Source organism: Trichomycterus rosablanca, chromosome 16, assembly GCF_030014385.1.
Source record: "Trichomycterus rosablanca isolate fTriRos1 chromosome 16, fTriRos1.hap1, whole genome shotgun sequence".
NCBI classification, from domain to species: Eukaryota; Metazoa; Chordata; class Actinopteri; order Siluriformes; family Trichomycteridae; genus Trichomycterus; species Trichomycterus rosablanca.
Genome location: NC_086003.1, coordinates 15,271,945 through 15,295,374, shown reverse-complemented (window position 1 = coordinate 15,295,374; position 23,430 = coordinate 15,271,945). Strand labels below are relative to the sequence as shown.

Sequence of the window (23,430 nt, the reverse complement as noted above, 5' to 3'; positions counted from 1 at the left end):
TATGAGTGGATAAGACACAGCAGCGCTGCTGGAGTTTTTAAACACCTCACTGTCACTGCTGGACTGAGAATAGTCCACCAACCAAAAATATCCAGCCAACAGCGCCCCATGGGCCGCATCCTGTGACCACCGATGAAAGTCTAGATGACCAACTCGAACAGCAGCAATAGATGAGCGATCGTCTCTGACTTAATATCTACAAGGTGGACCAACTAGGTAGGAGTGTCTAATAGAGTGGACAGTGAGTGGACACGGTATTTCGCTGCTGTGTCTGATCCACTCATACCAGCACAACACACACTAACACACCACCACCATGTCAGTGTCACTGCAGTGCTGAGAATTATCCACCACCTAAATAATACCTGCTCTGTGGTGGTCCTGTGGGGGTCCTGACCATTGAAGAACAGGGTGAAAGCAGGTTAAAAAGAAATATAGAGAAACAGGTGGACTACAGTCAGTAATTGTAGAACTACAAAGTGCTTCTATATGGTAAGTGGAGCTGATAAAATGAACAGTGAGTGAATGAACAAGGAGGCGGTTTTAATGTTAGGGATTTAGGATATTTTAATCCTAAAGAAAAATGCCCAGTCAAAGGTCAGTGATCTTAAGCTCAAACCAACTGGATTATGATCCGAGTTGAAGTGGGTTTAAGGTGTGCCACCAAACACTAGGCAGGAAAACACTATTCCGTTCACTCACTGGCCGATAGCACAGCTGAGATCTGGGTTTGAGTGGCGGTCTGGCGTAATAGACCACTGCAACACCCTAGCTTCCTGTTTATTTGGCCAAAAGTATGCGGACACTTGACTATAAGCTTGTTGAACAAAATCATGGGCATTCACATGAACCCCACTGAACCACTTTGGGATGAATTAAAACTGACTGTGAGTCAGATCTTCTTGTTTTAACATCAGTGCATGACCTCAGAGGTGCTTTTTTAAACTAAATGGACACACATCAGTGCACAAATGTACTCTCACTGTGACTCAGGAATAATAAACAATAGACTCTGTAGATGCTGGCAGGTCTACAGGTTACTTAAGAGTACTTGGACTGTGTATCATTTTGAGCTTCAGCTTACATGGTCTTACATGTTTTTTTTTTGTCAAAACTTCCTGATTTGACATCCTATGTCTGTTAAGGAAATAACAATAGAACACTCAGAACTCAGGAATCTCTGAAACTGCACATCACACAATGAATGACTTCAGTACCTGATGATTACTAATAAAGGTCAAATAAACCTATTGCAAAAGTCTTAAAATAACTGCATAACAGGGCACCCTAGTGGTACCTCTGCTGGATGGTCGACTACTTAGACAGAGGATAATAGAGATCAGCCTGTGACTCTCTGTGTGCGATACGGATCTCTATATAAACCGGCCTGGTGCAGGTGAAAGGAAGCGGTCAGATACTGTACATGTGTTGGAGGGTAGCCGTGTTAGTTACGGCCCTTTTCTGTCACAATTGGGGGTCTGCAGCAGTAGAGGTAAAATTGGGTAATTGGATACAAGTAGATTCAGAGAAAATGCATAAATAAAAAAAAATAACTGCATAAACAGTTGTACATGATATACTTAACGATGCAGGTTTAAGTCAGGTAAACCCAACTAAACACTTTTGGGATTAATGAAAGCTATGATTTTAAGGCAGGCCTTACAAATGCACTTTTTTTTAATGCATCTTCCCCCCATTTTCCTTCCGATTTAGTGCACTCAATTTTGTCTTCTGCTGCTGAGAGATACCAGATTGCATCCAAGGAGAGCATGTTGCTGTATACGCCTCCTCCGACACGTGTACAGCCCTCCTCTTCTCGCCCCTGCTTTCTGCACAGGCGTCTCTTCCGCCAATCAGGGTCCTTACACAGCGTATAAAAACCTACCCACCCACGCACACATAGTCTGACCCCCACCCTGCAGATACGGTGGCCAATTAGTATCTGCTGCAGGCACTGCCAATTATGCCCGCCAGATAATGCCCAGCCGACCGGTGGCAACACCGAGTTTCAAACCGAGGAGTTCAGAAACTCGGTGATGGTGCGCTAGCGTAATATCTCGCTGTGCCACCTGGGCGCCACAAATGCGCTTTTGACTGAATCCAAACTCTTGTAGTTGGCCTTCCTAAAGAGTGGAGGCTGTTATAGCTGTGGGAGGATTTTTACATATACGGACTTGTGTCCCAAAGCGCATCATCGGTGCTACATAGTGAGTAATTATAACAAATGAAGAGCAAATGTTTTTGCTATTTTATCTATGCATTTGCTCCTCTTTTTTTGCCATGGTCAGTTTGGCTTCCACTGCTGGAGACCCAAATCACGTCCGAGGAGGGTATATTTGCCTGACACGTTACTTCCGATGCATGCGCAGTTCATCGACCACTTCTTATTCGACCATACATCGATGGATTCGCCATGTGAGGCTAGTTTCGCGCACCGAGAGTCACACACTGATCTACGTGTTCTTCCACTTCTGTACAGATCAGGTGCCTCAGGCTACTGTAAGAATTACAGCATGGACCCAATTGTGACTGGTTTTACCTAGCTGCACTCAATGGCATTATTATCATAATCAAGTTCTGAACCAGGGTGTCTCTCCCCAAAGTTAGGGAGACCATCTGCCTTATTTAGCATGTGAAACAGGAAGAGCAAAGACAGCTCTTACAAGTTCTAACCAACTTAAAGGGATTATTATAATGGATGATCAACAACCATCACAGACAGAGGGAACTGGCCTAGACATGAAAGTGATTAAAGACAATTAGATCAAGTAGAACTGAGGTGACAGTTCCATCTTGTCTGCACTGCTTTTGGAAATACACATCCTTCCCAGGAAGTGCTTAAATGGTAGGCAGTATTTTCAAATGTATATATACTGTGTTCTTCAGTCACTAAATGTTCAGTCCTGCTCCGCTGATCCCAAGTTACATCCGTGTATCTTGCTACTGCTTCTTGTAATAAAGATTTACCATTTTCAGCAAGTTCGGAGAGACGTCCTTCCTTTTTTTCCTTACACTACTAACCAGGGTCCGTACACAATGTTTAAGGCCCCGCCCCCTTTTTAGTCCGGTAGAAGAGCTGAGATCCGGGGAGTTCAGAATACCTGTGCTGGTGTGTCAGCTCAATACAGTCAATGTTGTCGTCCCTCGCCAGTGAGTTTTCGTTCCCATGCACCAAATCACCAGAAACAATATAACCTTTATTCTCAAGTAGTAAATGTCTGGCTCCGTCATTCCCCACTGTAATGCTTGCGACTGGCTGATTCATTTGATGTGGTATTTTATGAGTGGTATTTTATGAGATTATATCTTCATAGATACCAATGTCATTTCCTGGTATCACTTACCTAAATATAAGATTGATGCCAAAGAGGGTGAACATGACAACAGAATATCCCACAATTCCTGTTGTGTAACTGATCTTGTACAGAAGGAGAAACCATTTGTATACCAGCCTAGAGGAAGAAGGAAAGAACAAGTTCAGTTTAGTGTTGCCCTTGGGCCATGTTGATGGCAGCAAAGTTATGATGTGTATTTTATTCGCTATTCTGTTTTATTTAGTGAAGGTGCGTCTGTTGACTATGTATGTCCATTACATGTGCTTTACTTTTGTTACTGACTGGAATTTTAGGAGTGTTTTAGCTTTTGTGTTGTTGAATAGTTTCTTTATGATCTTTGCTGTTAGGATCTGTTGTCTCATGGTCATAAGGGATACATTCCAGGATTAAATGAAAGGAAAGAACAAGGGGGGGGGGTAGATTGTTTGTTTATTAGGATTTTAACGTCATGTTTTACTCTTTGGTCACATTCATGACAGGAGGGCTAGTTACTCATTACACAAGATTCATCAGTTCACAAGTCATGGACAATTTAGTGTCTCCAATTCACCTCACTTGCACATACGTCTTTGTACTGTAGGAGGAAACCAGAGAACCCGGAGAAAACCACATGGGGAGAACATGCAAACTCCACACAGAAAGGACCCGGACCGCCCCACCTGGGGAGCGAACCCATGGCCTTCTTGATGTGAGGCGACAGTGCTACCCACTTAGTCACCGTGCCGCACCGTGGGTGGAAACCCACAGAAAAGTACCTTTAACAAATGTGTCAAGATCATGTTTACAAAGTGACTAATGGTGAACTCTGAACGTGTGACTGGAAGAATGTGTCAGACATGTTGACACTCATTCCATTGTTGACAAAAGCAGTTCAGAGAAAATGTGACTTTAGATAAGAGTTGATGTCCTAACTGCACTTCTGTATTTACATGTGAGACCATATGCAATAAAATAGAATTACAAACAAGCCGCTCAGGTGGCTCAGAGGACGCACTCAGGGTAATTGGACATGACTAGATTAGGGGAGAAAATTGGGGGGAAAAAGTGGAAAAAAATAAATAAATAAATAAAAAAGAATTAAACAAAATACGTTAAACTTGCACTTTTGATTTGATCACTACAGAAAATAAAGATAATGCCTGATGGGTAAAGTGTATACGAAATGATACTAGTCCCATGGGCAAGGCTAATTATAGTTATAATAATTATAGTATTGGATAGAACCTTTCTTAAAGATGTACTGGTTAATCATTTGGAGTTTTGGTTCTCCCAGTTTAGGCATTTTTCCCGTTGCATTTGTGACCTCAGCCACATGCTGTGCTTATGATGGCAGTGGAGGGTCAGGGGTAGCCCACACCTCCGTTGACTCGAGTGCAGCCAGCTGGTCCTCTTTCTACCAGGCAGTGGCACTGTCACCTCACAGCAAGAAGGTCCTGGGTTCGATCCCCAGGAGTGGCGGTCCGGGTCCTTTCTGTGTGAAGTTTGCAAGTTCTCCCCGTGTCTCCGTGGGTTTTTTTCCAGGATGCCCTTCCTGTCACAACCCTCCTCCCAATGGTTAGGCTGTGTAACTGTGCAGGCGGCTGAACGGCTGGTAGCGCTACTGAGATTCAAACTGAGATTGACTGATCTCAGTGGTACTATGTTCAGGTTGGCTGTGGAGGACCAGGGGTAGCCCACACCTCCATTGACTCGTGTGCAGCCAGCTGGTCCTCTTTATACCAGGCAGTAGTGATTCTTACAGAACATGCACAGTGGATCATACCAGGCTCTGTGTACTCTGCTTTTGCACATGCATTAACCTGATAACAGGTGTCACTGTCACATTAGCATCTTGATGAGTAATGGTGTCAATACTGTTTTGGTTCATATTTACATTTCCGGCATTTAGCAGACACTTTTTTTAATCCAAAGCGACTTACAGTACTGTGACAATATATTGTCTAAGCAATTGAGGGTTAAGGGCCTTGTTCAAGGGCCCAACAGTGACAACCTGGCAGTGATGGGGATTAAACCAGCGACCTTTGATTACTAGTCCAGTACCTTAACCACTAGGCTACTACTCATATTTATCTGATGCAGTTTTTAATGCAGGATGCCCACCTGTCACAACCCTCCTCCCAACAGTTAGGCTGTTTCGGCCACCTTTACCCTCTTGGACACTAGCCGTGCAAGCGGCAGACCGGCTGATAACACTACTGAGATTTGAACCCCTGATCTCAGTGGTAGTGGGCTATCATAATAACTGATTAGACATCAATAACTACGAGAAACAACGCAGGCACAATTTTCAGTAGTTTACATACTTAAACTGTGCCTTATTGTATTCTGTGTGTGGGCCTGTAACGATTATGAGTAGTGAGATAATGAACAATCTAATCATCTTTCCTGTTACCATTTGGTTTCTATATACAGTGGGGCCAAAAAGTCTTTAGTCAGCCACTGATTGTGCAGGTTCTCCTACTCAGAAAGATGAGAGAGGTCTGTAATTTTCATCATAGGTACACTTCAACTATGAGAGACAAAATGAGAAAAAATCCAGGAAATCACATTGTAGGATTTTAAAAGAATTTATTTGTAAATTATGGTGGAAAATAAGTATTTGGTCAATAACAAACAAGCAAGATTTCTGGCTCTCACAGACCTGTAACTTCTTCTTTAAGAAGCTCTTCTGTCCTCCACTCGTTACCTGTATTAATGGCACCTGTTTGACATTGTTATCTGTATAAAAGACACCTGTCCACAGCCTCAAACAGTCAGACTCCAAACTCAACCATGGCCAAGACCAAAGAGCTGTCGAAGGACACCAGGCTGCACCAGGCTGGGAAGAGTGAATCTACAATAGGCAAGCAGGTTGGTGTGAATAAATCAACTGTGGGAGCAATTGTAAGAAAATGGAAGACATACAAGACCATTGATAATCTCCCTCGATCTGGGGCCCCACGCAAGATCTCATCCTGTGGGGTCAAAATGATCATGAGAACGGTGAGCAAAAATCCCAGAACTACACGGAGGGACCTGATGAATGACCTGCAGAGAGCTGGGACCAAAGTAACAAAGGCTACCATCAGTAACACACTACGCCGAGAGGGACTCAAATCCTGCAGTGCCAGGCGTGTCCCCCTGCTTAAGCCAATACATGTCCAGGCCCGTCTGAAGTTTGCCAGAGAGCATATGGATGATCCAGAAGAGGATTGGGAGAATATCATGTGGTCAGATGAAACCAAAATGGAACTTTTTGGTAAAAACTCAACTCGTCGTGTTTGTTAGGAAGAAGAATGGAGTAAACACCATACCTACTGTGAAGCATGGGGGTGGAAACATCATGCTTTGGGGCTGTTTTTCTGCAAAGGGGACAGGACGACTGATCCGTGTTAAGGGAAGAATGAACGGGGCCATGTATCGTGAGATTTTAAGCCAAAACCTCCTCCTTCCATCAGTGAGAGCATTGAAGATGGAACGTGGCTGGGTCTTCCAGCATGACAATGATCCCAAACACACCGCTCGGGAAACGAAGGAGTGGCTCCGTAAAAAGCATTTCAAGGTCCTGGAGTGGCCTAGCCAGTCTCCAGACCTCAACCCCATAGAAAATATGTGGAGTCCGTGTTGCCCAGCGACAGCCCCAAAACATCACTGCTCTAGAGGAGATCTGCATGGAGGAATGGGCCAAAATACCAGCTACAGTGTGTGCAAACCTGGTGAAGACTTACAGGAAACGTTTGACCTCTGTCATTGCCAACAAAGGTTATGTTACAAAGTATTGAGTTGAACTTTTGTTATTGACCAAATACTTATTTTCCACCATCATTTACAAATAAATTCTTTAAAAATCCTACAATGTGATTTTCTGGATTTTATCTCTCATAGTTGAAGTGTACCTATGATGAAAATTACAGACCTCTCTCATCTTTCTAAGTAGGAGAACTTGCACAATCAGTGGCTGACCAAATACTTTTTGGCCCCACTGTACATCAGATGTGGTTTTCTGTTTCAGTTTGAAGGTTGGTGACAATCAATGACTATTATTATTGTTCCTCTGAAGTCATTCCACAAAGTGTTTCTGCTGTAAAGCTGCTGCTAATTGGATGTTATTTTTAACATACTGTGTGAATTCTAGACAAAATTCCCAGCAGGTTCTGACATGGTGCCAGACAGGCTTGTTTGCGTATGTGAAAACGGCTAAACTGTCTGCAACCAAGTTGTTCAGATGACATGTTCACAACTGATGTTTATTTATGTTTGATCAAGGTCCGTTTCACACTTGGTTTGGATATCTACGTAAATCTACAGGTCCTTCTCAAAAAATTAGCATATTGTGATAAAGTTCATTATTTTCCATAATGTAATGATAAAAATTAAACTTTCATATATTTTAGATTCATTGCACACCAACTGAAATATTGCAGGTCTTTTATTGTTTTAATACTGATGATTTTGGCATACAGCTCATGAAAACCCAAAATTCCTATCTCAAAAAATTAGCATATCATGAAAAGGTTCTCTAAACGAGCTATTAACCTAATCATCTGAATCAACGAATTAACTCTAAACACCTGCAAAAGATTCCTGAGGCTTTTAAAAACTCCCAGCCTGGTTCATTACTCAAAACTGCAATCATGGGTAAGACTGCCGACCTGACTGCTGTCCAGAAGGCCATTATTGACACCCTCAAGCACGAGGGTAAGACACAGAAAGAAATTTCTGAACGAATAGGCTGTTCCCAGAGTGCTGTATCAAGGCACCTCAGTGGGAAGTCTGTGGGAAGGAAAAAGTGTGGCAGAAAACGCTGCACAACGAGAAGAGGTGACCGGACCCTGAGGAAGATTGTGGAGAAGGGCCGATTCCAGACCTTGGGGGACCTGCGGAAGCAGTGGACTGAGTCTGGAGTAGAAACATCCAGAGCCACCGTGCACAGGCGTGTGCAGGAAATGGGCTACAGGTGCCACATTCCCCAGGTCAAGCCACTTTTGAACCAGAAACAGCGGCAGAAGCGCCTGACCTGGGCTACAGAGAAGCAGCACTGGACTGTTGCTCAGTGGTCCAAAGTACTGTTTTCGGAAATCAAGGTGCCAGAGTCTGGAGGAAGACTGGGGAGAAGGAAATGCCAAAATGCCAAAAGTCCAGTGTCAAGTACCCACAGTCAGTGATGGTCTGGGGTGCCATGTCAGCTGCTGGTGTTGGTCCACTGTGTTTTATCAAGGGCAGGGTCAATGCAGCTAGCTATCAGGAGATTTTGGAGCACTTCATGCTTCCATCTGCTGAAAAGCTTTATGGAGATGAAGATTTCATTTTTCAGCACGACCTGGCACCTGCTCACAGTGCCAAAACCACTGGTGAATGGTTTACTGACCATGGTATTACTGTGCTCAATTGGCCTGCCAACTCTCCTGACCTGAACCCCATAGAGAATCTGTGGGATATTGTGAAGAGAAAGTTGAGAGACACAAGACCCAACACTCTGGATGAGCTTAAGGCCGCTATCGAAGCATCCTGGGCCTCCATAACACCTCAGCAGTGCCACAGGCTGATTGCCTCCATGCCACGCCGCATTGAAGCAGTCATTTCTGCAAAAGGATTCCCGACCAAGTATTGAGTGCATAACTGAACATAATTATTTGAAGGTTGACTTTTTTTGTATTAAAAACACTTTTCTTTTATTGGTCGGATGAAATATGCTAATTTTTTGAGATAGGAATTTTGGGTTTTCATGAGCTGTATGCCAAAATCATCAGTATTAAAACAATAAAAGACCTGAAATATTTCAGTTGGTGTGCAATGAATCTAAAATATATGAAAGTTTAATTTTTATCATTACATTATGGAAAATAATGAACTTTATCACAATATGCTAATTTTTTTTAGAAGGACCTGTATACTGGATATCGGAAGGGTGTCAGCAGTGCAAGGTTTTCCAAAATCTGGTTTGAATGAGCCACACTTTAACAGGAAGATTTTTACTTTGGTTACATACATAACAGGACTGGTAGTTACAGGTTACACAAGATTTATCAGTTGAAGTTTAATGTCAAACACAGTCACAGGCAATTTTGAAACCCATGCAGACACGGGGAGAACATGCAAACTTCACACAGAAAAGACACTGACCGCTCCACCTTGGAACTGAACCAGGACCTTCTAGCTGTGAGGCGACAGTGCTACCCACCGAACCGCTGTGTTGCTCACTTTCAGTCAAAAACAGCATGCTTATATACACGGAGCAAGCAGGAAATTGAACTGAAACTTGAGCTCAAAACAGTAAATGAATTAATTTTGTATTAGAATGAATTCTGTTCTATTATAGACTGTAAATAAGGTGCGTATTGACTCTGGTCTAACAGAGGATACTGCCTGTGATCAGTGTAAAAACAACACAGTTGAAGCTCTTGGTCTGTGTCTGTAATGTGCAAGTCTGTGAAATCTGCTGATTAGTGAGGGTCATTTAAAACAGTGCTCCCCAACCACGGGGCCGCAGACCAATACTGGTCCGTGGGTCATTTATTCCTGGGACGAACAGAAAGAATAAATAATTAAAGAACGCTACAAAAGCAATTACATTTCCAACACTCTTTGAGTGTTATTGTTTCTAATTACCACTAGGTGAGGGCAGTGTCTCGTTGCATAAAAAAAGCTCAGGATTCACACTGATTTTCCATTCTATAGTTATTCTATTTTAAATGCCCTGCCGGTCTGTGAAATCATATCTTATATGAAACCGGTCCATGGTGCATAAAAGACTGGAGGCCACTGATTTAAAACAAGCATTAATGGCTTAAAGCAGTGGTTCTCAAACTGTGGTACGCCAGATAATCTTGGAAAAGTAATTACATGCACCGAAAAAATAAATAATTTAATAATTATAAATAAAAAAATATTAAACAAAATGTGTAAATTACTAATAAAAATCTATTTCACATTCTTATAATTCTGTTTTAATAAAATCAGTTTAATTGTATTAAAACGAATGTGTTTTTAAAGATATTCGGGGCTACGCAGCCACCGTACTTCATTACGTCTATACTTCACATTCGCGGTTTCCATCTCGAAATTTCCAAACGTTATCAGTAGCTCTCTCGCTTTTGTCAGAGCCAGATCTGCGTTTGAAGCTCACTGATCTCGTTCCTGACATCACCAGGCTGCTCCGCTAAACACGCGCACCCCTCTGACTAAAATGGTCAGTAACTGCAGATATACTAGTGATGGGTCATTCGCGAACGATCCGATTCTATTGAACGGATCTTTGAAATGAACGAAAGGAACCGAGTCTTTTATTTCTGCGCAGTTCTAGACTGTAATCCACCCATTCAGCTTCACATCAGTAGAGGGAATTAATCGTAAATTGTAATGAGAGCTGTTTATTGTCGATATTCAAATCCGAAACACTTTCAGCATCACAGAGAGCGAGCGAGACACACACACACACACACACACACACACACACACACAGAGAGAGCTAGTAGTATAATGACAAATAATTGAGAAATAAACTATAATCTTGTTTAATTGTGTTAAATCTGGTTCTTTCATGGCGTGTATGTTTTAAAGCAGAAACAAACACAGGCACATCTCTGCACAAGAGAGGATTGTTCTGAAACTTAATGCAATGCAACCACAGCATGTCTCTTCCCTGTAGTTCTTTTTCCTTTTGAAATAAATCTTTTTTTCTCGTTTAAGTGTTGTTTGAATTAGGCCTACATTTAAGGCAAGGTAGCAATATTTGATATTAATATCGGGGATGTCGTATAGTTTACCTAATATATATACACACACACACCTAATTAATGTGTGCCATATGTGGTTCTGTGATGAGAAACATAGGCGGTACTTGGAAGTTTTGGTTTGATAATGGGTGGTACTTGGTCTAAAAAGTTTGAGAACCACTGGCTTAAAGAATTCCAATTAAGCACATAATTACCTCGGTGTGGTGCAGTCCAGAGGTTTGCGAGTGGCTCGGAAGGTGATGAAGGCTGTGACCACTGAGAAGATGGTCCACGTCACCAAGAACCTCCACCAGTGCAGCTTCGTGGTGAAGTAAAGTGGGACCACCCACATTTGAAAGAGGGTCACCAACTATAAAACAGAAACAAAACACTTAAAATGTGCTTATAAATAAAATCCTATTCATTTTAAACCAAGCTTTTAGCATTTGCATTTGCTTTTATTTGAGAAATGGTATATATGGCAATGAAAACAACATTTTACCAAAATTCAAAATAAAAAAAAGATGCAGTGTTTTCAGACCTTGAATAATTAAAAAAATACATTTATTGTTGAAGAACATTACAGTACTTACGTGTTAACTTAGGAAGACTTGAGAAATCATTAGAATGGTAAAATAATCCTGATTTTTCTAAACATTCACAGCTCAAACATCACAGCTTTCATGCATCTTGGCATGCTTTTTACCTCTTCCACATCGCTACTGAGTGACTATTAATATTTACATTTTGAGACGTATAGAAAGTGTTTGCATCTAAACAGCTGTATTTTATACACCAGTGACATGTTACTTGATAAAGCCTTTTTGTTTTATCTTTAAAATTGACATTATTTTTATGTTGTTAGGTTATTCTCTGGACTTACCCAGAATTTAATAACGACTAGAAAATAAAAGTATTATATTAGAAAGTGTTTTTCTTTAGGAATAAAGTAGTTTTTTGTAGAAACAAAGAAACATATTTAATAATACTATAAAAAGTATATGCTGCTAATGAAGACACACAATATCTTTGCCCTAACACTACAAATTAATACTATTATAAGCCAAGGTTGTTGGCTACCCTTTCCACTTCTGCAAATACACATGCCTGATTTCAATACCAAATTAAATAATCAAAAATCAAGGTTAGATTTGTCTATATTAAAATGAACCTGTTCACCATAACATAATGACAGCCTAACTTTAATAAACACATTTCAATATCAAGCATGAGAACTGGAATGACCTGATCTCTAACTACTGTAGAATTTCTAAAAGGACCCTGACTGTGCATATTTATAAAAGCCACAGTAAACTGAAAATGTATACAGCCACAAACCCATTTCAACATGACTGTAACAGTCTGGAGTTACTACCAGTCTGACACCTCTTTTACAGTCATAGACCTAAAAGGAAACTACCTAAATACATTTTGCTTATTCATGTAAGCAGTTAGTTAACCTTCTTCCTGGTTTAAACATTCTGGTAAACATGTGATCTTTCCTTTACAGTTTTCAGAAATAAATGATAAAGCACTTGACTGGAAAAAGGCTATAAATGTAAGAGAATAGTCAGGTTTCACTTAGAGATGCAGCATAATCTAAAAACCGCAGGAACAACAATTCCACAGTTAACAAATGCTAAAAGAAAACACACAGATGAGCATCTACATTTTGAACACAAGCATTCAGCCAAATCAGAATTTATGTTTAGACGAAAGCAAAAAGATATAAAAAAAAAATCAGAATGGTAAAGATAGGCTGGAGCATCATAATACAAGGCTGATTCTTAGCAAACTGTGTATGGCCATTGGATGATCTCAATTCAATATGGGGGGTGAGGAGGTTGTCCGAACAGCCTGCATTGTCAGTGAGCTCTCAATAAACAAGGATGATAACTTTTTTAGAGGAGCACATCATAGAATGAATGAATTATTTACAGTGGGGTCAAAAAGTATTTGGTCAGCCACTGATTGTGCAAGTTCTCCTACTTAGAAAGATGAGAGAGGTCTGTAATTTTCATCATAGGTACACTTCAACTATGAGAGACAGAATGAGAAAAATTTTTTTAGGAAATCACATTGTAGGATTTTTAAAGAATTTATTTGTAAATTATGGTGGAAAATAAGTATTTGGTCAATAACAAACAAGCAAGATTTCTGGCTCTCACAGACCTGTAACTTCTTCTTTAAGAAGCTCTTCTGTCCTCCACTCGTTACCTGTATTAATGGCACCTGTTTGACCTCGTTATCTGTATAAAAGACACCTGTCCACAGCCTCAAACAGTCAGACTCCAAACTCAACCATGGCCAAGACCAAAGAGCCTGCACCAGGCTGGGAAGAGTGAATCTACAATAGGCAAGCAGGTTGGTGTGAATAAATCAACTGTGGGAGCAATTGTAAGAAAATGGAAGACATACAAGACCATTGATAATCTCCCTTGGGGTCAAGATCTCATCCTGTGGGGTCAAAATGACCATGAGAACGGTGAGCAAAAATCCCAGAAGTACACGGAGGGACCTGATGAATGACCTGCAGAGAGCTGGGACCAAAGTAACAAAGGCTACCATCAGTAACACACTACGCCGAGAGGGACTCAAATCCTGCAGTGCCAGGCGTGTCCCCCTGCTTAAGCCAATACATGTCCAGGCCCGTCTGAAGTTTGCCAGAGAGCATATGGATGATCCAGAAGAGGATTGGGAGAATATCATGTGGTCAGATGAAACCAAAATGGAACTTTTTGGTAAAAACTTAACTTGTCGTGTTTGGAGGAAGAAGAAGAACCCAAGAACACCATACCTACTGTGAAGCATGGGGGTGGAAACATCATGCTTTGGGGCTGTTTTTCTGCAAAGGGGACAGGACGACTGATCCGTGTTAAGGGAAGAATGAACGGGGCCATGTATCGTGAGATTTTAAGCCAAAACCTCCTTCCATCAGTGAGAGCATTGAAGATGGAACGTGGCTGGGTCTTCCAGCATGACAATGATCCCAAACACACCGCTCGGGCAACGAAGGAGTGGCTCCGTAAAAAGCATTTCAAGGTCCTGGAGTGGCCTAGCCAGTCTCCAGACCTCAACCCCATAGAAAATTTGTGGAGTCCGTGTTGCCCAGCGACAGCCCCAAAACATCACTGCTCTAGAGGAGATCTGCATGGAGGAATGGGCCAAAATACCAGCTACAGTGTGTGCAAACCTGGTGAAGACTTACAGGAAACGTTTGACCTCTGTCATTGCCAACAAAGGTTATGTTACAAAGTATTGAGTTGAACTTTTGTTATTGACCAAATACTTATTTTCCACCATAATTTACAAAAGAATTCTTTAAGAATCCTACAATGTGATTTCCTGGATTTTTTTTTCTCATTTTGTCTCTCATAGTTGAAGTGTACCTATGATGAAAATTACAGACCTCTCTCATCTTTCTAAGTAGGAGAACCTGCACAATCAGTGGCTGACTAAATACTTTTTGGCCCCACTGTATAACCAATAACCACAAAGCAGAGAGGGAGCAGCTGTGTCTCAAATATCCAACTAATTTTTTAAGTGGTTGTTGAACTACTTGTTTATTAATAGTGAAGTAACTGATTGGAGCACACTGGATAGCAAATAGAATGTGAATTGGGACCCAAGCCTCCAGCTCAGCTGAGATGTTGACTAAAGTGGTTGTAAAGCACCACAATCTAAATAAACACACAATAACACTCAGGACAGAATGCATATACCATTTACATTTACACCATTTAGTACATGCTTTTATCCAGAGCAACTTACTATTGTGACTAAATTTAATGCAAGTAATTAAGAGTTGAGGGCCTTGCTTAGTGGCCCCTGGTTTGGCTGGAACCAGTAACCATTTAATCACTAGTCCAGTGCTTACCCAGTATGCAACCACGGCCCTGCTTACATTAAAAGCCACAGTAGGTGCTGTGTTTGTGTGAGCATGCAGAAGCACATGAAGTTTGTTCATTTAGGAACAGCGGTCTATTACAGGCTTGAATCCCAGCAGACGAGTTTGACTATGTCTGAGGAGAAAGAGCCAGCTCAGTGTTTCCAAATGAAGCGGACCCATTACAACCCTGACCAGGAAGAGGAGGTTGATAAAATTAATTAATTAAAAGGCTACTTTTCATTGCAGTGAGTCAACTAAATTTCGTTTACAACACCCCACCCCCCACCATCCCTCCCCTCCCAAAACATCTGCCCACGTTCCTGGGTGTAACAGTAGTACTTAGTCATCATGGGGTCAATAATCAGTGCAACATGAATCTTTAGTGTAACTCAGAAACGTAAGCGCTCCCTCTAGAGGTAAGGCATGTATAGGTTCAAGTGATTACCACCTTTTATTTATACTAGGTCAAGAGCCCTGGACTGGACACTCACTGTCTTAGTAAATTTTAAATTCTGTGCACACTAAATCCAACTTGTTGATTTAGCGCTTGAGAGCTGATTTCATGTCACAGTGGTAGATAGTGTTTAAAACTCTGCAGGACAGCGTGCCTTCAGGAGTGGAGTGAAAATCATCCCATCTAAACAACACCTAAAAGGCAGTTTTCAACCTGTGAGCACCCTGTAAATAAGCATTGATGATACCAAATGACCTTAAACTCATGTCTTACAATACATAAAAGAGAAATATGATCTTTTAAAATATTTATCAACCATTATTCACCAAATATATTTACATTTTCGGCATTTAGCAGACACTTCAATCCAAAGCAACTTGTGACAGTATTTTGTCTAAGCAATTGAGGGATAAGGGCCTTGCTCAAGGGCTTGAATCAGTGACCTTCTGATTACTAGTGCAGTACCCTAATCACTAGGCTACAACTGTCTATATACACAGATCAGCCATAACATTAAAACCACCTTCATGTTTCTACACACATTGTCCATTTTATCAGCTCCACTTACCATATAGAAGCACTTTGTAGTTCTACAATTACTGACTGCAGTCCATCTGTTTCTCTGCATGCTTTGTTAGCCCCCTTTCATGCTGTTTTTCAATGATCAGGACCCCCACAGGACCACCACAGAGCAGGAATTATTTATGTGGTGAATCATTCTCAGCACTGCAGTGACACTGACATGGTGGTGGTGTGTTAGTGTGTGTTGTGCTGGTATGAGTAGATAAGACACAGCAATGCTGCTGAAGTTTTAAAACACATCACTGTCACTGCTGGACTGAAAAAAGTCCACCAACCAAAAATATATCCAGCCAAGAGCACCCTGTGGGCAGCTTCCTGTGACCACTGATGAAGGTCTAGAAGATGACCAACTCAAACAGCAGCAATAGATGAGCGATCGTCTCTGACTTTACATCTACAAGGTGGACCAACTAGGTAGGAGTGTCTAATAGAGTGGACAGAGAGTGGACACGGTATTTAAAAACTCCAGCAGTGCTGCTGTGTCTGATCCACTCATACCAGCGCAACACACACTAACACACCACCATGTCAGTGTCACTGCAGTGCTGAGAATCATCCACCACCTAAACAATACCTGCTCTGTGGGGGTCCTGACCATTGAAGAACAGGGTGAAAGCAGGCTAAAAAAGTATGTACAGAAACAGATGGACTACAGTCAGTAATTGTAGAACTACAAAATGCTTCTATATGGTAAGTGGAGCTGATAAAATGGACAGTGAGTGTAGAAACAAGGAGGTGGTTTTAATGTTATGGCTGATCAGTGTATATACTGTATATACTGTACATATATATGCTCGGCCGGCCCATAGCACCACTGAAAATTGTTCTGTCTATAGCCAATCATGTCTGTGCCTGTCCGGCCAATAGAGTCGCTGAGATTTAAACTATAAATAGAGAATCACGCCTGTGTAGACACCCGGCCGATAACAACATTGACATTCGCACCAGCATACAATCATTTTTCAGATTGGTCTCAGACAGTATCTCGACTGTATATTCCCTACCAGAAGAAAAAAAGACACAGCAGAACTCTAACTACAGTTTGTTATTAATAACAGCATGTAATTGTGCCAATTTGAACAGAAAGCACATCAGAAAAGAGTACAGAGAGAAGTGTAATAGTACTTACATTGTATGATTTAGCATGTCTCTGTTTCCACTGAACCAGGAGGAGCTGGGCAACAACAAGAGTGACGATGAGGATGAGTACCATCTCAGCATGCATGGCCTCGTGCCCTTTGTGTTTGGCGTGCATTCTTGCATGTTCCACTCTGTAACAAACACACAAAAACAAGAGACTGTTAGAGAAACTGAGGTTGATAGTAAGCAAGTTTACCACATTCCGGGATCAGGACTCTCTGTGACATACAAAAATAATGAAGTTTAAATTTAAATTTAAATAAATTACTAACTACTTCTAGGAGCTCACAATCATATTCACTTATTATTAGCTTAAGCAGTTGACATTCTGTGGACTACAATGCCAACATTGAAAAGACTTGCGGCAGGAAATGTCATGCAGTGTGGTCATGAAAACGGAATGCTTAAAATGGGGTCAGTGCCAAAAAGAGAGTTAAGAAGCCCAATCCGAAGGCTAATGACATGTAATGACAATGTTATCTACCTGACTGCATTGTTTCAACTGTAAAATTTGGTAGAGAAGAGAAGTGCTATGTTTTTCAGGGGTTGACCTAAGAACCTTCATTCCAGTGAAGGGGAATCGTAATGCTTCATCATACCAAGACATCTTGGACAATGTTATGCTTCAAAAATTTGTAGGAACAGTTTGGGCAAGGCCCTTTTCTGTTCCAGCATGACTGTGCCCTACTGCACAAAGTAAGGTCCATAACGGCATGGTTAAGTGAGTTTGGTGTGAAAGAGCTTGACTGGCCCACACAGAACCCCTGAACTCAACTCAATAGAACACTTTTGGGATGAACCAGAATAAAGACTGTGAGCCAGGCCCTCTCGTCCAACATCATTGTCTGACCTCACAAATGCACCTCTGGATGAAGGGACAAAAATTCCCACAGACCCAATCAAGAATCTTGTAGAAAGCCTTTCTAGTACAGTGGAAGCTGTTATAGCTGTAAAGGTGAAACCAACTCCATATTAATATTTATGGATTTAGAATAGGATGTCATAAAAGCTCCTGTACCCCTACACCAGGGTTCATACACTATATGACCAAAATATGTGGATACCTCTCAAATGATTAGGTTCAGTGGTTTCGCCCTTTCCTGATGCAGCATGACTTTACCCCAAAGAACAAAGACATTAAGCTTCATGGTTTTAATATAGGATGTTCCACAAGCTCATGGTCACAAGTCCACATACTTTTGGTCATAAACCTTTTCAAGCTTGAGTTATGTTTAATGTGCGGTCGGGAAAGTGCATTCATATGTTATTGATCAGCAGATTGCTTTTGTCTGTTGTGGTAGCTGATTCAATTATATCACTTACATATTCTATCAATTATTAATTTGAGTGTTTTACTAAATATGTACTCACTTTGCATATTAGTAATCTTTTATTTACATGTTTTAAATAACTCTGTTTGTACTCTGATATGCAATTAACAAGGCTTGAGGAGTTAAGGTTTGCACAAGTTTCACTTCTCACTCCTACTTAGTACAGTATAGCCAAGGCTGTGATGGGAATACAGTAAATAAAGCTGCACCTGGCAATTAAGGCCATAATAGGCCATATAGCATATAAATATATATACTATATATATATAGTATATATACACCAGTATATGTATACACCAGTATATGTATATATATACTGTATATACGTATATACAGTACATACAGTACATATATATACACATATACTGGTGCTGGTCATAAAATTAGAATATCATGAAAAAGTTGATTTATTTCAGTAATTCCATTCAAAAAGTGAAACTTGTATATTATATTCATTCATTACACACAGACTGATATATTTAAAATGTTTATTTCTTTTAATGTTGATGATTATAACTGACCACTAATGAAAACCCCAAATTCAGTATCTCAGAAAATTAGAATATTGTGACAAGGTACAATATTGAAGACACCTGGTGCCACACTCTGATCAGCTAATTAACTCAAAACACCTGCAAAGGCCTTTAAATGGTCTCTCAGTCTAGTTCTGTAGGCTACACAATCATGGGGAAGACTGATGACTTGACAGTTGTCCAAAACACGACCATTGACACCTTGCACAAGGAGGGCAAGACACAACAGGTCATTGCTAAAGAGGCTGGCTGTTCACAGAGCTCTGTGTCCAAGCACATTAATAGAGAGGCGAAGGTAAGGAAAAGATGTGGTAGAAAAAAGTGTACAAGCAATAGTGATAACCGCACCCTGGAGAGGATTGTGAAACAAAAGCCATTCAAAAATGTGGGGGAGATTCACAAAGAGTGGACTGCAGCTGGAGTCAGTGCTTCAAGAACCACCACGCACAGACGTGCGTATGCAAGACATGGGTTTCAGCTGTCGCATTCCTTGTGTCAAGCCACTCTTGAACAAGAGACAGCATCAGAAGCATCTCGCCTGGGTTAAAGACTGGACTGCTGCTGAGTGGTCCAAAGTTATGTTCTCTGATGAAAGTAAATTTTGCATTACCTTTGGAAATCAAGGTCCCAGAGTCTGGAGGAAGAGAGGAGAGGCACAGAATCCACATTGCTTGAGGTCCAGTGTAAAGTTTCCACAGTCAGTGATGGTTTGGAGTGCCATGTCATCTGCTGGTGTTGGTCCACTGTGTTTTCTGAGGTCAAAGGTCAACGCAGCCGTCTACCAGGAAGTTTTAGAGCACTTCATGCTTCCTGCTGCTGACCAACTTTATGGAAATGCAGATTTCATTTTCCAACAGGACTTGGCACCTGCACACAGTGCCAAAGCTACCAGTACCTGGTTTAAGGACCATGGTATCCCTGTTCTTAATTGGCCAGCAAACTCGCCTGACCTTAACCCCATAGAAAATCTATGGGGTATTGTGAAGAGGAAGATGCGATACGCCAGACCCAACAATTCAGAAGTAACTATCAGAGCAACCTGGGCTCTCATAACACCTGAGCAGTGCCACAGACTGATGGACTCCATGCCACGCCGCATTGCTGCAGTAATCCAGGCAAAAGGAGCCCCAACTAAGTATTGAGTGCTGTACATGCTCATACTTTTCATGTTGATACTTTTCAGTTGGCCAACATTTCTAAAAATCCTTTTTTTGTATTGGTCTTAAGTAATATTCTAATTTTCTGAGATACTGAATTTGGGGTTTTCATTAGTTGTCAGTTATAATCATCAACATTAAAAGAAATAAACATTTGAAATATATCAGTCTGTGTGTAATGAATGAATATAATATACAAGGTTCACTTTTTGAATGGAATTACTGAAATAAATCAACTTTTTCATGATATTCTAATTTTATGACCAGCTTATGATACAGTATATATATATATACACTGATCAGCCATAACACTAAAACCACCTCCTTGTTTCTACACTCACTGTCCATTTTATCAGCTCCACTTACCATATAGAAACACTTTGTAGTTCTACAATTACTGACTGTAGTCCATCTGTTTCTCTACATGCTTTGTTAACCTGCTTTCACCCTGTTCTTCAATGGTCAGGACTCTCCCAGGACCACTACAGTGTAGGAATTATTTAGGTGGTGGATCATTCTCAGCACTGCAGTGACACTGACATGGTGGTGGTGTGTTAGTGTGTGTTGTGCTGGTATGAGTGGATCAGACACAGCAATGCTGCTGGAGTTTATAAACACATCACTGTCACTGCTGGAATGAGAATAGTCCACCAACCAAAAATATCCAGCGAACAGCGCTTCGTGGGCAGCGTTCTGTGACCACTGATGAAGGTCTAGAAGATGAACAACTCAAACAGCAGCAATAGATGAGCGATCGTCTCTGACTTTACATCTACAGGGTGGACCAACTAGGTTTGTTTGTTTATTTTGTTTGTTTATTTATAGGGCAAGCCGTAGCCTAGTGGTTAAGGCACAGGACTACTAATCCAAAGGTTGCTGGTTCAAGCCCCACCACTGCTAGGTTGCTGCCGTTGGGCCCTTGAGCAAGGCCCTTAACCCTCAGTTGCTCAGACTGTATACTGTAACTGTAATGTAAGGTGCTTTGGATAAAGGCGTCTGCTAAATTCTGAAAATGTAAATGTATTTTATTGTTTAACGCCATGTTAACACATTGGTTACATTCATGGCAGGAACATTAAAGTTTTTTATTTTATTTTATTTTTTCCAAGTCATAGTCTTTCTTGTTTCATTGTAGTTTTATTTATCTTTGTATGCGAGTCCTCAGTTTTATATTCGTGAATGGACCAACTAGGTAGGAGTGTCTTATAGATTGGACAGTGAGTGGACACGGTATTTAAAAACTCCAGCAGCGCTGCTGTGTCTGATCCACTCATACCAGTACAACATGTCATTGACACTGCAGTGCTGAGAGTGATCCACCACATAAATAATATCTGCCCTGTGGTGGTCCTGACCATTGAAGAACAGGGTGAAAGCAGGCTAAAGAAGTATGTAGAGAAACAGCTGGACTACAGTCAGTAATTGTAGAACTACAAAGTGCTTCTGGAAAGTGGAGCTGATAAAATGGACAGTAAGTATAGAAACAAGAAGGTGGTTATAATGTTATGGCTGATCAGTGTATATAATAATAATATATATATATTAGGGCTGTCAAACGATTAAAAATTATAATCGCGATTAATCTCAGAATTTCATATAGTTAATCGCGATTAATCGCATTTAAAAAAAATCTGTGTAAATGTTATAGAAAACAAGGATTTTTAAGTGAAATGTTACAATTAAAATGGTGAACACATTTTATGCTAAATGTACTTATGTTAAAAACTGCTGGGACAAGAGAAAACTGTAAGGTTGTTTTATTCACTCACATACTAGGCAGTAATACTATCCAGCAGAGAACCTTGACTTCATATATACAGTGGGGTCAAAAAGTATTTAGTCAGCCACTGATTGTGCAGGTTCTCCTACTTAGAAAGATGAGAGAGGTCTGTAATTTTCATCATAGGTACACTTCAACTATGAGAGACAAAATGAGAAAAAAAAATCCAGGAAATCACATTGTAGGATTTTTAAAGAATTTCTTCTAAGTATTTGGTCAATAACAAAAGTTCAACTCAATATTTTGTAACATAACCTTTGTTGGCAATGACAGAGGTCAAACGTTTCCTGTAAGTCTTCACCAGGTTTGCACACACTGTAGCTGGTATTTTGGCCCATTCCTCCATGCAGATCTCCTCTAGAGCAGTGATGTTTTGGGGCTGTCGCTGGGCAACACGGACTCCACAAATTTTCTATGGGGTTGAGGTCTGGAGACTGGCTAGGCCACTCCAGGACCTTGAAATGCTTTTTACGGAGCCACTCCTTCGTTGCCCGAGCGGTGTGTTTGGGATCATTGTCATGCTGGAAGACCCAGCCACGTTCCATCTTCAATGCTCTCACTGATGGAAGGAGGTTTTGGCTTAAAATCTCACGATACCCGGCCCCGTTCATTCTTCCCTTAACACGGATCAGTCGCCCTGTCCCCTTTGCAGAAAAACAGCCCCAAAGCATGATGTTTCCACCCCCATGCTTCACAGTAGGTATGGTGTTCTTGGGTTCTTCTTCTTCCTCCAAACACGACGAGTTGAGTTTTTACCAAAAAGTTCCATTTTGGTTTCATTTGACCACATTATATTCTCCCAAACCTCTTCTGGATCATCCATATTCTCTCTGGCAAACTTCAGATGGGCCTGGACATGTACTGGCTTAAGCAGGGGGACACGCCTGGCACTGCAGGATTTGAGTCCCTCTCGGCATAGTGTGTTACTGATGGTGGCCTTTGTTACTTTGGTCCCAGCTCTCTGCAGGTCATTCATCAGGTCCCTCCGTGTAGTTCTGGGATTTTTGCTCACCGTTCTCATGATCATTTTGACCCCACGGGATGAGATCTTGACCCCAAGGGAGATTATCAATGGTCTTGTATGTCTTCCATTTTCTTACAATTGCTCCCACAGTTGATTTATTCACACCAACCTGCTTGCCTATTGTAGATTCACTCTTCCCAGCCTGGTGCAGGTCTACAATTTTCTTCCTGGTGTCCTTCGACAGCTCTTTGGTCTTGGCCATGGTTGAGTTTGGAGTCTGACTGTTTGAGGCTGTGGACAGGTGTCTTTTATACAGATAACGAGGTCAAACAGGTGCCATTAATACAGGTAATGAGTGGAGGACAGAAGAGCTTCTTAAAGAAGAAGTTACAGGTCTGTGAGAGCCAGAAATCTTGCTTGTTTGTTATTGACCAAATACTTATTTTCCACCATAATTTACAAAGAAATTCTTTAAAAATCCTACAATGTGATTTCCTAAATTTTTTTTTCTCATTTTGTCTCTCATAGTTGAAGTGTACCTATGATGAAAATTACAGACCTCTCTCATCTT

The 23,430-nt window shown here is 41.0% G+C and overlaps 1 protein-coding gene across 1 annotated transcript in view; it reads right to left on the bottom strand.

The window, feature by feature from the left end:
- Window positions 1–23,430, bottom strand: part of rnf121 (ring finger protein 121) — a 49,267-nt gene that overhangs the window by 13,590 nt on the left and 12,247 nt on the right. The window contains exons 3-5 of the mRNA XM_063011820.1: window positions 17,084–17,225; window positions 11,245–11,399; window positions 3,345–3,452 (exon numbers count right to left, since the gene is read on the bottom strand). Of these exons, the coding sequence (XP_062867890.1) occupies window positions 3,345–3,452; window positions 11,245–11,399; window positions 17,084–17,225 (405 nt within the window). The remainder of the gene's footprint in view (window positions 1–3,344; window positions 3,453–11,244; window positions 11,400–17,083; window positions 17,226–23,430) is intronic.